General features: G+C 43.0%; 1 protein-coding gene across 1 annotated transcript; it reads right to left on the reverse strand.

The window, feature by feature from the left end:
* Positions 1-326: 326 nt before the first annotated feature.
* Positions 327-8,017, reverse strand: LOC145409628 (apolipoprotein D-like). Its single transcript, XM_080279980.1, has 5 exons — positions 7,993-8,017; positions 5,656-5,785; positions 3,140-3,359; positions 1,301-1,458; positions 327-800 (listed from the first exon to the last, which is right to left on the reverse strand). Exons 2-5 carry the CDS (start codon positions 5,776-5,778, stop codon positions 579-581), a joined length of 723 nt encoding a protein of 240 aa, XP_080136106.1. The 5' UTR covers positions 5,779-5,785; positions 7,993-8,017; the 3' UTR covers positions 327-578.
* Positions 8,018-10,500: the final 2,483 nt, after the last annotated feature.

Here is a 10,500-nt window from a genome sequence, read left to right on the forward strand (position 1 = left end):
CGCAAAATAGTTTGACACACAGTAGGGGATACTGCAAAATGCCTGGTATTCCACGCCCTGCCCTATTATGATGCTCAGTACCAATTACTTGACATTTTGTACTTTATCCATGGCAAGTACTGTCATATGTCCACCAACATGAAAATACATATAATATTTCTTTGATATCATGATCATTTACAATATTATCAAACCGTTCCAGCAGGATATCTCTTTGATCATGTGTTAAGCTGCTTCTCCATTTTGATACCCAACATAGTAGGCTACATTGAGGCGTTATACATTCTATACGTTCAGAAATCACTCCAATATAAAGTAGCTTTAGATGTAGGCCTAGTATGAGTTTATTGAACAGAAAGACTACTTTGTTACTCTTGTTACTTGTGGTATATTTTCCTGCTCAGTCTCCGATCCAAAACCTCCATTCACAGTACAGTATTTACAGTTCCCCTCCCGCCCCAACATACTCCCCTCCTGCTTTACCATCTGATATTTCTCCTCATACTTCACATACTCCCCCCTCTCGCCACACAGTTCTCCCCACCTGTATTTCCATCTGCTTTCCCCTCATATACTGCTTACGGGATTTCATTTTCTGTTGGGTTTTCGATGGTGAATATATCCAGCTGAGGATCCCTGGTTTCGCCTCCTGCGGTGACGGTGTCTGTAGCATTACCCTCACTACCGCGAAACACGTCACCGATGTCGAATTCGAAGTCTGGCTGGTCGACGCATCCTTGGTGGCCAATGTGGGAGATGTCAGAGGTGGGGATGCCTGCTTTGCCCGCATCACTGATCTCCTGGAAAAGAAGGAAGGACAGAATTATTACACTGCTGAGTCAATGACATGGTTTTTATTTGTGTTTTGTTAGGAGTGGAATTTATTTTGTATTTATGTCTATCTATATTTTTATTTGAAGGACGGTATTTACATATTGCATGTGATGAGGTGCCACATTATACTTATGTTTTAAATTGGTGAGTGTGGGGATCTGCCATCCATTCACTTCATGCACTGCTAACCTTAGGTGCTTCTGCACTGTGTGATGCAAAATGTTTCCTGTAACCCTGGAAAGCAGTTGATTTGCCAACGGGTAACCATACAGCACAGCCAACAAATGGACTTTGGCAGTCAAATGTGTGAGGGCACTCCAACTAGATGTGACCCATAAGGCTTGAAATCCACTATATATATATATATATATATATATATATATATATATATATATATATATATATATATATATATATATATATATATACCGGTATATATAACCCATACCCGCACCCAGTGACTCACCCTGTCCATGATGGCGGAATCCAGAGTGGGTTGGCGGCTAAGGATGGCCAACTCCTCCCTGCGGAAGAACAAGTAGTCCTTACACTCGTACATGGCGGCGTACGTGGTGTAGTCCGTGTCCAGCACCGTGACGTCAGCGTTGTCCAGGAAGCCCAGACCTTCACGGAAATAAGAAGAGGGTTGACGAAGAGGAAGAAGGTTTAAACACCTTTTCCGAGGACGTATGTTATTTTATTTCTTCCTATTACTATCCAGGAAACACACACACACACACACACACACACACACACACACACACACACACACACACGAGGGCTTAACGTCACATTCAAAAGGGTTTCTGAGATGTAACAGATCTTCTTTTGCGCCTTCTCACATAACATTTCTCTATCCTCTGTAAGACATCGACGCAAACTGGGGCGATAATAAAATGACGTTAAAGGAGATGCAAAACATATTAAGGTGGAATAAGCACAATAAATCGCTAAGGAAGAGGTGTTAAGGAGATACGACGTCAGCCAGAATACGGAGGTTCGAATTCTCTCTGGTTAAGGAAGCTCCCTAACACCTCTGCCTCAGCTATTTATTTCTGGATATGGGTAGTTAATATCCTTTTGTACGGTAGTTATGCAGAACATGGCGATATTACAGTGATTTATTTAACACACAACAGGACAGTAAGGTGTAACAAGCAAAATAAATCGCTTAGGAAAAGGTGTCAGAGAGCTTCCTTAGTCGACGGGAATACCACCCATCAGAAAAAGTCCAATGAGGAAAGTGTAAGAAAAAGGTGAGAAAATTTTGCCACATTATTTCAATTGCCATGATGCAAGATTAGAGATAAAATAATGAGAAAACGAAGAAATCAGTGAGCAGGTGAGTGAGTGAGTAGGTTGTGTGGGTAATTAAACCATTCATCAGTAGGTTCGTCTATGGCTTCAAGTACTGTAGGAGTGACAGGGTTGGCTGGTGCAAGGATGGAGTATGAGTGAGGTGGCAGGTAGGTAGGTAGGTAAGTAGGTAGGTAGGTGGGCAGGTAGGCAGGTAAGTAGGCTGGGTGGGTAAGAAGGTAGGTAGGTAGGTAGGTAGGTAGGTAGGTAGGTAGGCAGGCAGGCAGGCAGGTAGGTAGGTAGGTAGGCTGGTAGGTAGGTAGGGAGGTAGGAAGGCAGGTACATAGGTAGGCCAGAACCACCAGTAGGCCCATCCGTGGCTTCCAGTACAGCGGGGTTGGCAGGGTTGGGTGGGTAAGTAGGTAGGTAGGTAGGTAGGTAGACAGGTAGGTAGGTAGGTAGGCAGGTAGGTAGGTAGGTAGGTAGGTAGACAGGTAGGTAGGTAGGTAGGTAGGCAGGTAGGTAGGTAGGTAGGTAGGTAGACAGGTAGGTAGGTAGGTAGGTAGGCAGGTAGGTAGGTAGGTAGGTAAGTAAGCCAGACTCACCAGTAGCCCCATCCGTGGCTTCCAATACAGCGGGGTTGGCGGGGTTGGGTGGGTAAGTAGGTAGGTAGGTAAGACAGACAGAGACTCACCAGTAGGCCCGTCCGTGGCTTCCAGTACGGCGGGGTTGGCAGGGTTGGGTGGGTAAGTAGGTAGATAGGTAGGTAGGTAGGTAGACAGGTAGGTAGGTAGGTAGGCAGGTAGGTAGGTAAGTAAGCCAGACTCACCAGTAGGCCTATCCGTGGCTTCCAGTACAGCGGGGTTGGCAGGGTTGGGTGGGTAGGTAGGTAGGTAGGTAGGCAAGACCCACCAGTAGGCCCATCCGTGGCTTCCAGTACAGCGGGGTTGGCGGGGTTGGGTGGGTCAGTAGGTAGGTAGGTAGGTAGGTAAGACAGACAGAGACTCACCAGTAGGCCCGTCCGTGGCTTCCAGTACGGCGGGGTTGGCGGGGTCTGGTGGTGTCAGGGTGGTGGTGGACTTAACATCAGTATCAATGCCAACCATCCTAAACAGCGACCACTCCCGCGACTCCTCCACCTTAAAGCCTCCATCAGACGGCGTGAAGTCCAGCGTGATGCAGAGGCTGGTGGTGGACGACGCCGCCACCATGTACCACTTACCCTCCATCTAGAACACACACACAAAAAAAATCACCTTAGTAAAAAACATCATCTCTTAGTAAAAAAAAATATCACATTAGTTAAAAAATCACCTTAGTACATAAAAATCATCTTAGTAAAAAATCACATTAGTTAAGAAAAAAAATCACCTCTTAGTAAAAAAATCACCTTAGTAAAATGTAATCGCCTTATTAAAAAATCATCTCTTAGTAACAAAATCACCCTAGTAAAAAAAAATCACAGTAAAAAATCACGTTAGTAAAAAAAATCCTCAGTAAAAAAAAAAAATCAGTAAAAATCACCTCCTAGTAAAGAAAATCACTTCTTTAAAAAAACTTCAGTAAATAAAAATGTTTAAAAAATCACCTTAGTAAAAAATAATAATAATTTAGTATAAAATAATCTCATGCAAAAAAATCACCTGTTTCAATTGCTTTTTTTCATCTGATGGAACTGTCCCACTAAAACAGACTGAAGGCTAGAGAGTGGCTACGTGAAATGCTCTGGGATCTGTGCCGGGAATGAGTCTCATTACTATACTCCTTTCACTTTAACTTGGCCTATATTTCCCATCTGTCCTGAATGCTGAGTTAGGATAGAGTAACGATAAAATATGGTGCTAATCACGAAGAAGTGCTATGAAAACGATACCGAGTTGTAGTATTTTCTTCTGCCACTGAGCCACGTGAAATAAGCTGCAAAAGGATGAAAATTTGGGCCAAGTTTGGGTGAAAAGGGTATAGTTAAACAGACCCACCAATTTCAAATACACAGGAGCTTGGTCAGGTTGGAAAAGACACACTATAGTCGCAGCTCCCTAACACCTTCTCCTAAGCGATTTATTTAGTTTATTACGCTTTATACTGTCCTCGATTACACAAATCTTTCCAGTACCATCGTATATTCTATTTAAACAACCTTCAAAGGGACATTAACTACCCATGTCCAAAAGTAGATCGCTAAGGAAGAGGTGTTAGGGGTCTTCCTTATCCGACAGAAGGGTTAAGTTTCAGGACGAGACTTAACACACTTCAAGCAGCGATTTTGTGGGCAGGGGACGACAACATAATCTTGATGGACTTTAAATTTAACTGATAAAAGGTTAAGTATGTTTATATATATATATATATATATATATTGGCATCGAATTAGTGTCGCATAAAACTGTAAACTAACTGTGTGTGTGTGTGTGTGTGTGTGAGAGAGAGAGAGAGAGAGAGAGAGAGAGAGAGAGAGGGAGAGAGAGAGAGAGAGAGAGAGAGAGAGAGAGAGAGAGAGAGAGAGAGATTACAAAAGTGGCAGTTTAGGCATTTTAACGATATGCACATCACAGCAGGAATGAAAGATGGGCGGGGTGGGCGTAGAGGAGTGGGCGGGACGGGCTGGGGTGATGATGAGGCAGGGTGGGGAAGCAAAGGGACCATATTATTTACAAAGGATATTTACAAAGGACCCTATCCACTATATATACCTTCTTCGACACACAGTTCTCCATAAAAGTTCACTATTATCCCATTCTCTTTCCTTTTGTTTCGTTTCTCGTATTTTGTAGCTTTAATATTCACTCTACTTTGAATGCTGAAGTGTCCAATGTGAAAGTGATGTCAAGCGTACATTTATAATTAATCTTAAACACAACTTATGCGTAGGAAGGTTTATAAGAGCGTCCCTGATAAGCTGATCAAGTTAGGGGTGTTGAAAGGATGGTAAGCTTCTGGTGAATGGGCGAGTGTTGTGTAGGCTACTGTAATTAATGGGATGATGGACGCTGGTGGAGTGTGGTGGGTGGAGTATGCTGAGTGGAATACGGGGGGTGGAGTATGCTGAGTGGAGTATGATGGGTAGAGTATGCTGAGTGGAGTACGGTGGGTGGAGTATGCTGAGTGGAATACGGGGGGTGGAGTATGCTGAGTGGAGTATGATGGGTAGAGTATGTTGAGTGGAGTACGGTGGGTGGAGTATACTGAGTGGAATACGGGGGGTGGAAGTATGTTGAGTGGAGTATGGTGGGTAGAGTATGCTGAGTGGAGTACGGTGGGTGGAGTATGCTGAGTGGAATACGGGGGGTGGAGTATACTGAGTGGAATATGGTGGGTGGAGTATACTGAGTGGAGAATGCTGAGTGGAAGTATAAGCTGTGAAGATGTTGTTGATAATTCGACAAGGTTCAAGTAAAAACAAAAAAATAAATAAATAAATGTCCATATAAATAAAGGTACAAATAAATAAAAAAAAATGTGCAGATACTAAAGAAATCTCTAAATAAATAATAAAACACACAAAAACTCTTGATCCCTACTTACCTGTGCTGGCTGAAACCCCTGCATGGGTGGCTTGGCGCTACACCTGCCGATGGAATACTTGTGTGCAGATGCCAGGGCCGCCAACACCCCCACCGCCACCACCACACGCACTGACCACACCATTATGCCTCTAGAAAAAAAATATATATATATGAAAAGACAGTCACACCATTTTGCCTGAAGAATAAAAATAAATAAATAAACAAATAAATAATATGGATGGATAATTACACCATTCTGCCTATAGGTTAAAAAAAAATATGGAAAGATAGTTACACCATTTTGCCTGCAGGGAAAAACATAAATAAATAAATCAAAATATGAAAAAATAGTTACACCATTATATCTGTAGATCAACATTAAGAAAAAATACCTACACTGGGTCGGTTTGTCTACATTTCCCTGATCCTGTACGAGGCCATGAGAATAAGACAAGGATAGCCAGACCACTAGAATAAGACAAGGATAGCTAGACCACAAGAATAAGACAAGGATAGCTAGACCACAAGAATAAGACAAGGATAGCTAGACCACAAGAATAAGACAAGGATAGCTAGACCACAAGAATAAGACAAGGATAGCTAGACCACAAGAATAAGACAAGGATAGCTAGACCACAAGAATAAGACAAGGATAGCCAGACCACTAGAATAAGACAAGGATAGCCAGACCACTAGAATAAGACAAGGATAGCTAGACCACAAGAATAAGACAAGGATAGCTAGACCACAAGAATAAGACAAGGATAGCACAGAAGGCTCCACTCTACCCTGATAACCCTATAGCCGAAAATAGCAACAAAACGGAAACACACACACACACACACACACACACATACACACACAAACGAAAGGAAAAAAATATACATCGCAACGCAAGGGAACTTGGATTACTTAACTCCAATCACTAGGTAACTTATTCCACTCATCCACACACTCTATTACATAAGTCCAGTCACTGGGCAACTTATTCTACTCATCCACATACTTTATTACTTAACTTCAATCACTGGGTAACTTATTCTACTCATCCACATACTTAACACCAATCACTGGGTAACTTATTCCACTCATCCACATATTCTTTTACTTAACACCAATCACTGGGTAACTTATTCCACTCATCCACATATTACTTAACACCAATCACTGGGTAACTTATTCCACTCATCCACATATTACTTAACACCAATCACTGGGTACCTTATTCCACTCATCCACAAACTATTACTTAACACCAATCACTAAGCAACTTATTCCACTCAAAAAACATATTCTATTCCACAACTTCCTACCTAACGACTGTACGTGAGTGACTTACGCAGATAATTAAGTTCTAAGTCTTGATTTCACCCTATTCTCAACACGCAACAATCGAATGCACTTCCAGGTCCCCAAAAGCACTGCTGGGTGAACAGGGGCAATAGGGAAGCAAACTTTATCTTTGATTCTGACCGGCACGAAATCGACCTCAGGCTTTTCCAGTTGCAGGCTAGATGTGCTAACCAATACACCACCTGCTGACTGACTGTGTGTGTGTGTGTGTGTGTGTGTGTGTGTGTGTGTGCTACTTCCTTCTGAACACTTTACACATGCTTACACTTGGATCCGTATTCTCGTCGAGTAAGGAAGCTCCCTACCACCTCTTCCTTTGCGATTTATTTTGAGATATGGCTGGCTAATACCGATCTATGTGTTATTAATGTCGAGTATGATGGTATCTGAATTATTTATATGACAGAAAAAAGTATGGAATAAGCAAAATAAATCACTTACGAAAAGGTGTTAGGGAGCTTCTTTAACCCACGAGAATACAGGCACTAGGGTGACATTTTCATCGGTAAAGGAAGCTCCCTAACACCACTTCCTAAGCGATTTATTTTGTTTATTACCACTGCCTTCTTCTGTCACATAAATCCTTCTCATATCGCCATACTGTGCATAAGTAGCGTACGGATACATAATAACCATCCATATGCAAAAATAAATCGCCAAGGAAGAGGTGTTAGGGAGAATACGACCGTAGGAGTGTATTCTCGTGCACCGGAAGGAGACGAACTAGAGGCACGCAACAGGGACCGCAACCATTGTAAAAGAAGCCAGATTATGAGGCCTTGAAGCGTGTGGTGAAGGCCAAAACACACACACACACACACACACACACACACACACACACACACACACACACACACACACACACAACTCATACATTAAATAAATTCTCTTGAAAATTTCTCAAACTGTTATTGCTGACACTCATATTGTTAACCTCCCCCTCTCTCTCTCTCTCTCTCTCTCTCTCTCTCTCACACACACACACACACACACACTCACTCACCTTCACGCTATGCTGTCCTACGCTGCAATGAGGCCAGGGGTGGGTGGTTCCCCCTTTTATACCCCCGCCAAACCCCATCCCTTGGTCACGAAAGGAAGCTTCACACAGGAAACACGAGCCGAATTCTTGAAACTTAACCCATTCATTCCGGTGATTTATTTTTCACTGTATTCAGCTTAGAGAGACTTTTCAGAATCACTTAACTTTTCTACAACTACAGAGGGTGATGGAGAGGGCCTTCGCGCGGTGGCAGTGACAAAGCTAGAAGTCTCCCCCGCCTGGTTATGCAAAAGCCCCTCAACTCCCTCCCTATCCGTTGACATTCAGATGAACCTGGGATTACTACTACTACTACCGCTGCTGCTGCCACTATTACAACTACTACTGCTTCTACTACTATTACTGAGCAATCCTAACCTGAATATAAATCGCCATGATACTGATGGAGGTGAAAGGGAAAGGAAGGGATGCCCACGATTTTTGACCATTTCTTGAGTACCTAACGAAGATTGAAGATGCCTGATTGCTTCTATACCCCTTTCACCTCAACCTGGTCAAGATTTTCGTCCTTTGGGAGCTTTTTTCTTGCAGCTCAACAGAATATGACACTGTTATGGCTCTATATCCTTTTCACAGCGCTTCTTCGTGACTAGCACCATATTCTAGTGTTAATCTACTGCTACGGCTCAATATCCAAGAGGGAGAGATGGTAATTTTAGGCCAAGTTTGAGTAAAAGGAGTATACCTGTTTGCATACTTTAAAGTGGGATGCAGGCTAATGAAAACCAATGACAATACACCATAAACGAGCTTCAAAAACTAAGAGCATGTTTTTGGTAGATTACTAGTGGAGAAGGGAGAAAAAGTGAGCAGATGGAGAGAACACTTTAAGGAATTGTTGAACACACAGGATGGAAGTAATGCGAGTATAAGTGGCTGGGGAATGGCTGGGAGAAGGAGGGAGGTGAGAAGACAGGAAGAAATCAGTAGGATAGAAGTTGTGGAAGCAATGAAGAAAGTTAAATCGGGGAAAGCCCCAGGAATTGATGGAGTGTGTGGTGAAATGCTGAAGCATGGGGGAGAGATAGTAGTAGAATGGATGTGGAAGATGTGCAGATTGGCCTGGGAGGAAGGTAGAGTCCCGGAGGATTGGAAGTCAGGTATAATTATTCCCTTGTACAAAGGCAAAGGGGAAAAGAAGTGTGTGGTAATCATAGGGGCATTTGTCTTCTTAGTATAATAGGAAAAGTGTATGGTAGGATACTTATTGACAGAGATAGAGAAAGAACAGAGGAATTAGTTGGAGAAGAACAGGGAGGCTTTAGGAAGGGAAGAGGTTGTGTTGATCAGATATTCATTCTTAGATCTTTAGTAGAAAGTTTCTAGAGAAGGGAAAGTTGTATGCGGCTTTCATGGATTTGGAGAAAGCATATGACAGGGTGGATAGACAAGGATTGTGGAAAGTATTAAGAACATATGGAGTAGATGGGAAGTTGTTGAATGCTGTGAAGAGTATGTATGATGGTGCTAAGGCTGCAGTGCGCGTGTGGATGGTGAACTGAGTGAATTTTTCTCTTTAAAGGTTGGGTTGAAACAGGGATGTGTCATGTCTCCATGGTTGTTCAATCTGTACATGGATGGGGTAATAAAAGAGGTACAAGATAGGGTAGTGGATGTTGGAGTGGCCCTGGTGAGAGAGGGTAGTGTTTGGAAACTCCCTGTACTGTTGTTTGCAGATGATACTGTGTTGTTGAGTGAAGACGAAGGAGAGCTGCAAGGCTTGGTGGATGAGTTTGGGAAAGTGTGTAAGAAACGGAACCTAAAGGTGAATGTAGGGAAGAGTAAAGTGATGGTCTTTGAGAGAGGTGAAGTCAGTGAATGTACAGCGAGGTTGGATGATGAGGAATTGGAAAATGTGAGTACGTTTAAGTACTTGGGTAGTGTGATGAGTAAGGATGGAGGTTTGGAGGGTGAAGTGCTTGAAAGGGTACAGCAGGGAAGAAAGGTTGCTGGTTCCTTGAAAGCAGTGATAAGAAGCAGGGAAGTGAGCATGGAAGTGAAAAAATTACTACATGACAGTATTGTGATACCAACTCTAACGTATGGAAGTGAAGCTTGGACGTTGCTGGAAGGACACAAGTCAAGAGTGAGAGCAGTGGAAATGAGTTATTTAAGAGGAGCCTGTGGAGTCACATGGAGAGACAGGCTGACAAATGAGAATATAAAGGAGCGTTGTGGTGTGGATGTGGATGTGATAGGAAGCGTTAGGAGGAATACACTGAGGTGGTTTGGCCATGTGGAGAGGATGCAGGAGAGGTATATGAGAGAGGGGGGTGTGAGTTGGGAGCGGGGCAGTGAAATGGCAGGGGACAGGGCGACGTGGAGGCGATTTGTTTGTGGCCACCCCGAAAAGGATGGAGGCTTCTGGCAATAGATAGATAGAGATGTTTTTATTTAAGTGATCTAAATATTAAGAATACGACTGAAGAGGGAGGGAAGGAGGACGTA

This window comes from Coenobita brevimanus, chromosome 82, assembly GCF_032717465.1.
Source record: "Coenobita brevimanus isolate Jiangsu-jjx chromosome 82, ASM3271746v2, whole genome shotgun sequence".
Lineage (NCBI taxonomy): Eukaryota > Metazoa > Arthropoda > Malacostraca > Decapoda > Coenobitidae > Coenobita > Coenobita brevimanus.

Bases quoted from the DNA above. Each gene is read 5' to 3' on its own strand.
- LOC145409628 (XM_080279980.1), bottom strand. From the start codon at position 5,778: ATGGTGTGGTCAGTGCGTGTGGTGGTGGCGGTGGGGGTGTTGGCGGCC. The intron at 3,360-5,655 runs GTAAGTAGGGAT...TGTGTGTTCTAG, and splicing joins AGGGGTTTCAGCCAGCACAG to ATGGAGGGTAAGTGGTACAT. The intron at 801-1,300 runs GTGAGTCACTGG...CTTCTTTTCCAG, and splicing joins ATTCCGCCATCATGGACAGG to GAGATCAGTGATGCGGGCAA.